The sequence below is a fragment of the Venturia canescens genome, chromosome 4 (genome assembly GCF_019457755.1).
Source record: "Venturia canescens isolate UGA chromosome 4, ASM1945775v1, whole genome shotgun sequence".
NCBI classification, from domain to species: Eukaryota; Metazoa; Arthropoda; class Insecta; order Hymenoptera; family Ichneumonidae; genus Venturia; species Venturia canescens.
This window is the reverse complement of record NC_057424.1, coordinates 7,726,991-7,734,209: the sequence shown is the minus strand read 5'-3', so window position 1 is coordinate 7,734,209 and position 7,219 is coordinate 7,726,991. Positions and strand designations below refer to the sequence as shown.

The window sequence follows — 7,219 nt, the reverse complement described above, 5'->3', positions numbered from 1 at the left end:
TCCAAAACAGTCTTATGGAACGATTAAAGCCAATAACCCACAAAATCCTTACCACATACAATATTTTAATTCCTTGCAGAATATTCGTCAGTTTATTAATGATTACAGAAAATTGTTGGATAAACCACGAAATAACAGCTTACGTATACTGTAAAACAAGATAAGTCCGTAGATTTCCTCCAATAAATCATTCCGAGTAGCATATAAATCTAAGTCAAGACTTTCAAATTAAAACTAGTCAAAATATACATTGAAACTAATTTCAGGAACCTCCTAATGAGACTATCGAATTATTAAAAACCTCTGTCATAAAAAAATCCCTGATAAAATCTAAAGAAACCATAACCACTCAATATTTGGGTTAAAATAATGTATGTGGGCCATATGAATATTCCTCCAGTACTAATGATTATTATTTTCAATGGATATATAAATGTGAGCCCCAATCTTGCTAAATACAAATAAACCAATGGTGCTCCCTTGGCAATTTTTTCCAGTAGGCAAACAAAATTCACAATGAATTCATGATCATTTAATATTGCTGATTTTTCGCTAGCTCCGTTTGGTGTGTTTACATTCGTGGAACCTCGACTTTGTCTCCGTCTGTCCCCTGACTGACGACAATACCGTGATTTACGGTGTTGGGTGTTGGGTGTTGGAAGGGCTATTATGAACTCTGCAGTTTCGGTGTTGACACCGAAACTCGATGAATATAAATCGCTATTAAAGTGTCGACACTGTGCAGTTTCGGTGTTGACACCGAAACTCGATGAATATAAATCGATACTAGAGTGTCGACCGTGTCGACCAAGGAGACTATAGGGGGAAGGAGTCCAATCTCGGCAATCGGGCACGTCCGTAAAAGTGTCGGGAAAGAGGGTTCCTCTCGAGCGGCGCTGTTGTAGGTACTGTACGGGTTAACGCATGCGCATTATGTACACGTTATCACGCGCATGCGTTGCGGCCAGCTGACACTGTTGATAGTTTTTGTGGGTCTAACCTATCTTTGTAAAATGGAATACACTGACACAGTGGCTATTGCTGTTAAAATAAATTAACATATTGCAGTCATTTTTTATATGAATGAATAAAAAAAAAACATAATTCAACAAAATCAATTGATTTTTTAAAATTTCTGCTATAGTCAAAGAACAATAACTATCTATGATGAAAAAAAAAATAAAACAAAAGAGGATTTGAACCGCGGACTTCACGAGTATCAGCCTGTCATTGAATCACTACACCACGTAAGCTAATGACATCTTAATTAAGGTAATTCTATCGGTTCATATTTCGTTTTGTTTTCGAGGGTTATTCATCATGTCAGACTAGCACTTACTGATAAGTGGAAATATATTGTAAATCACAAATTTTCACTGTCAGCATAGTAAATTCTATGATAAATACACGAATATACACCAAATACGTGTGACATTTTACCATACATATCGTTTTTTTTGTCTTTTGAATAAAAGGGATGAGTATTGGTCTTTTTATTATGGTGGATAGAACAGTTCTTAATTATTACTGTCCCCGAGATACTATATTTTTAGTACTTTCCTCTAGAATTTTTGGTCTCGTTTTCTCCGTGTAGTTCCATCAAGCAAGGTTAGATTGCACGATAGATACTCTTAAGGAGGGTGGCTACCTCGTCAAAATGATAAGAAATTGATCAAATTTGGTGATAATGTTCTTCAACATCAAGTGCGAAGACACAATTTTTTTCAAAATTTCATCTGCTTAGTTATCGAGTAATTACGCATTAAAGCAGATTTATTATGTCCGGAATGTATACCTATATCTATATATATGGAATCGCTATGCTTATACACGTGAACTTTAGTGATCAATTACTCGATAACTATACAGAAGAAAAATCTTTAAAAATTTGTATTCTCAAATTTGGCACTAAAGAATATATTCACCATATTTTGTTAAATTCTTATCATTTTGAAATTTTTAATGTATATTTAACATGGTTTCGCATGGCAACATTGTATCGTCGCTAGCCACCCTCCTTAAACCAAGAGATAAATTGCTTTAAGGAGTTTCGGTACAGGCGATACAATGTTGCCATGCTAAACTATGCTAAAAGCATAAAAAATTTCAAAAACTTCAGAATTTTATAAAATTTGGTGAACATATTCTTTAGTGCCAAATTTGATAATACAAATTTTTATAGATTTTTCTTCTACACAGTTATCGAGTAATTGATCACTAAAGTTTACGTGTATAAGCATAGCGTTTCCATATATTTAGGTATACATTCTGGGCATAAGAAATCCGCTTTAATGCGTAATTACTAGATAACTAAGTAGAAGAAAATTTTGAAAAAATTTATGTCTTCGCACTTGATGATGTTGAAGAACATTATCACCAAATTTAATCAATTTCTTAATATTTAGACTTCTGTACCGAAACTCCTTAACCCATCGAAATATCAATACGAAGTCGGCGTTTCGTGTTGAATTGGCGTTATGTGAAAACCTAAAAGAAAAGTGGGTACACACATTTGTTTTTTATACTCCAAACGTTGTATCCTTTCAAAGGGAAGCTAATATGATGTATTTTAAGATGTCAGGTGCTAGATTAATTCGTGAATTTTTCTTATTTTATCCCCCCCCCCCCCCCCTCCAAGTACCTGGTGCTGCGCGCATCCAACATTCAAAAATTCGTATTTCCCAACAAAAAAATTGAAATGTCATAATGGATTCGTAAACTAGAAAATATTTTGAGATAATAATATGCATAATTTTCCTTCAACGTGAAATAAACACGAATTGTATGATAAATTCTCGACATGGAAAATCCTAGTGCGGTAAGTGGCGAGACTAGTCACGTCCGTGATGATGAAAATAAGATGTTTGCGAAATATAGATGATAATAATTATTATTTATTTATTATATATATATAATTATATAATAATATGAGAATAATCTATTATAATAGATGATTCTCAAGTGAAGTCAAAAATTGCTGGGTCGGAAAGAAAAATGGATAAAATTTCTAGCGCTTATCTTCTCATCGTTGTTACAACTTTCATCACTGATCAAGTATTTTGCGATGGGTCTCCGCAAGCTCATCAGATGCCATGGCAGTACCCAGGGGATCTCCGATCGAAACGACAACTGGCGTACGGCAACAATGTCGACTACTGCTATCTCTCATTTTGTAGACCGAATGAAGACACCCTCTGCCGATTCTCTGTAAGTTTTAGTCTCATTAAATCTTCAATGGAGCACAGTTACCACCATTTGAAAATTACGTGCTTGGCTAAATGATTGAACCGGAAAAAAAGACAAAATTTGACTCGTCTATTTGAGACTTTCAGTCTGACCGTTTATTTGCTGCTCTTCCAAATTTTTTCAAACGATTATCTTTATTCATTGTGCAGAGAAAAAAATTTTATTCACCAAACTTTTGTTTCATGAACTGAATTCCAATAAGATATTTAATTAATTAATTGTATTATTATTATTATTTTAATGATTAATTATTAATAAATATTAATATATAATAAATAATTAAATCCACTCGATATTGGTCCAAACTAGCTATAAGTATTAGGTCTACCGGAAAGTTCTGTTCGCTTTTGAAATAAAACAAAATACAAAGAAAAGGACAGAACTTTCCGGTAAAGCTAATATATTCACGATCATTAAAAAATCACCTCCCTGGAAAAATGAAAAAACCCCGAATATTGAAAATAAATTTGACTTATTCATTCCAAATTCCAAGGCTGATCGGACCTCAACTTACTCCATGTCTATTGAGGAAAAAAACCAAGTTCTATCCAAGCACAACGAACTCAGACAAAAAATTGCGAATGGCTATGAATCACAGGGTACGACCGGGGGTCAACCGGCTGCGAAGAACCTGTACTCATTGGTAAAAAATACAATTTTCTCATCGCGCAATACGTGTTTCGTCAAAAAATATTCATATTTCGATGATATTTACAAAAATATAGAGGTAGAACGATTAACTGGCAAGAAGCGCACAAGCTTGGGCCAATCAATGCATTTTCAAACGCGATGACTGCAACGCAAACGGTGAGAGTTCATTTTTATCTTCATTACGGTCCAATTAAAAATAGTGAGCTTTTTATGAACAACCGTTTTTCTTGATTTCGCAGTGAATGGTCTAGTTGGTCAAAACGTAGGTTATCTTGAATTTGAAAATTATAATGACCCAGCTCGACCCTCGGCTCGTTCCGATATCGTTCAAAGCTGGTATAACGAAGTCCGATTCTACAATGGCCAAGAAGTCGGATCTTACAAGTGAGCGATAACTTGTAGGATTTTAGAGCTTTCAGAAATCGTACATTTCATTACACAATTTGCGTTCGATATGATCTCGGATAAATCAATCACGAAACTCACGAATTCTATCAATTTTGAAATATATAAATTGGCTTTTAAAATCATTATAAATAAAGAAGTAAAATATTCATTACAATGTTACTGAAAAAAAAAAAAAAAATTGTAAAGCCAGTGATCGAACAATGTCAACCCATTCCCTCTGTAAATCATCTGGGTTCATCGACTTCTTGATGGAAAACTTATCGACTGTTTTCCGTTACCACATACAGATATAAATTGTTTCTCTTGTTCGAACATTACAGACCGAACAACAGAGCTTTTCATTACACCCAATTGGTTTGGGCAGAAACGACAGAAGTTGGTTGTGGCCTTGTGCGATTCAATGACAGATTTGGGAGCAACGGGCGGTACAGAACTCAACTCGTCTGCAACTACGCTCCTACTGGCAACCGAGTAAATCGTCCTGTTTATCAGACGTAAACGTTGGAATAAAACATGCAACGATGAAGGATCCACATTCAACAATGATACGATTATCCGGCTTGTGATAAAATATTAGAAAACAGAAACATGTTCAAGCATAAAGCTCATGACAATTGGTCGAATGTATAGAGATTATCATGCGTACAAAAAAACATGATCTTTGTAAAAAATCGAAACAGATAAATTACGAATAAACTGTATAATTAGCACATTAAAATATGAGAAATCATTGTGCAATATCATCATAAGGCCTACGGCTGCGCGTATGAAAAATTTGAGTAAAGATTCCGTGATTAATCAGTTGCATAAACGGGGGTTCGATAACTTTAATATACTTTCATATACTACAAAAATTACTTGAAAAATAATCTTGTTGCTGCGGATGTTTCTATTTATTCAAAGTACGCATGCGCAGTTGCTCTTCAGACCAGGAATCATAATGAAAAATGAACATTTCTGACACAGAAAAATTTGCATACATTGCGATTCGAGATAATAAAAGTTGCATCAAGTATTTGGCTATTGTATAAGCATTACTGGAAATAATACTACTTGTACAAAAGTACTGTTATTTCAGTTTATATTCACAAGTAAATAATTAAAACAAATGCCAACTTGGCAACATTTTGAAATCTCATGCCGTTTCACAACGCGCGCGTGAATGAAATTGAAGATTTTATTGTTTTAAAAAGTTCAATTTCCAACCGACTAATTACTTCAGCGCTTTAATCCGTGACGAATTTTACTAGATCTAATGCCGAAGGGACAGGCTGTGTGACTTCTTTTTGTACTCTATCGATTGCATGAAGAAACAATGATTTCAGCAACAAAAACACAATTGACAAGGTGTTAAATGTGGGAATATATTCGAAGATTCTTTTATCTCGGTTGATGAAGAATATTTATGGTTCTTTCATCTGAAAAGAGTGAAATTCAAGTTTATTTAATATTAAGATTGAAACCAAAATCCACAATAAGTAATTGTTTATTTCGAATAAATCATGACAGTTCATGACAACGAGTACGCATTAGGATTCTACATCCAACAAAAGGTCTCACAAGATTGACATATGACATATGACCTCCAAGGTGGCACGTCTAAATATCACAGTCGAAATATCACGCACACAAAATCTCACACGACCAAAAATAACTGTAACAAAATATCACGTCGAAAACATGTGAAGGGTGAGTGTGTTAGTGCGGCGCGCTAAAATAATTTAAGAGGATGGATCAGTCGGTATATCGCAACCGTGAGTGCGAGAGAGATAGCTGCAAATTTCGAAATCGAAATTCTTTGACACAGTTTGACCGATTAAAAAAAGGCTCTGTCAGTCGATTTTTGCCATCCTTCTGCGTAGGCTGACAGAGCCTTTTTTTAATCAGTCAAACCGTGTCAAAGAATTTCAATTTAAAAAATTCCAAAAAAGGCACAAGAGACACCTCATGTGCCTTTTTTCATACCCTCAACCTCATGACCGGGGTTTGAACGCACCCCACTCTTTTTCTGCTTATAAATCCGGTCCTACGATGCTAAACTGACTTTATCCTACACCATTTTCTTCGTTTTTTTATAACGAAAAGAATGATGTACGATAAAACTAATTTCAATTGAATTTATATATAAAAAAATCCGTCGATAATCAGTCGATAATGTGACTTGTTAGGACGGGAGCGTAGTTTGAAGTTTGCGTGGGGTGTGCTCACACCCCAGTCATGCGTTCTAGGGTTAATGGTGATATTTCGTCCATGTGATATTTTGTCGGTGTTATTTTGTTGTGTGATTTATAGTAATGGAACCGAACTCCAACTACTATTTTGTGAGACGATTAGCATCATCAAACGTAATGATCGTGGTTTATCGCTAACTAATACAATAATATATTAAATCAGACACGATTACCTTGGACATGATCAAAATTAATGTGTAAAATTGTTTGACCGTGAAATTTCTAATGGCATTGAAACCAATAATAAAATAATTTGATTTTAAAACTAACGGTTGAATCGGTTGATGTCGTGGTCTTATTTCGTCAAGATTTGTTAATGGATTAACAATTGAGCAGCCAAACAAAAGCCGCATTAAACTATTTTTCATTTAATTCTAGTTTCTTATGTTTTAGTAAAACATCAATTATGAACCGGCAATATTCACGGGGCCAGAAAGCTCAAAATTCACCCTAGATAATAAACGTCGAATATGTAATAAATCACGTGACATTTAAACATTTTAAACACAAGGAAAAGCCGAGGATGATGACCCCCAAAAATTGTCAACTTGTCGGAATCCATTTTACAGCATTGATGCTGAGGTTTCTGGATTATTATATTGAAGTATTGTCGTCGGATAATCCCGACAGCAAGCAGCTTGTCGATGGTTTCATCCAGGCTCGCTCGACACGGCGATCTTTCG

At 34.7% G+C, this 7,219-nt stretch overlaps 1 protein-coding gene across 1 annotated transcript; it reads left to right on the top strand.

Annotated features, from left to right (window-relative positions):
* Positions 1–2,367: 2,367 nt before the first annotated feature.
* On the top strand, positions 2,368–5,320 carry LOC122409507 (venom allergen 5-like). Its single transcript, XM_043417137.1, has 5 exons — positions 2,368–2,535; positions 2,815–2,818; positions 2,951–3,207; positions 3,740–3,889; positions 4,626–5,320. Exons 3-5 carry the CDS (start codon positions 2,995–2,997, stop codon positions 4,707–4,709), a joined length of 447 nt encoding a protein of 148 aa, XP_043273072.1. The 5' UTR covers positions 2,368–2,535; positions 2,815–2,818; positions 2,951–2,994; the 3' UTR covers positions 4,710–5,320.
* The last annotated feature ends 1,899 nt before the right edge of the window (positions 5,321–7,219 follow it).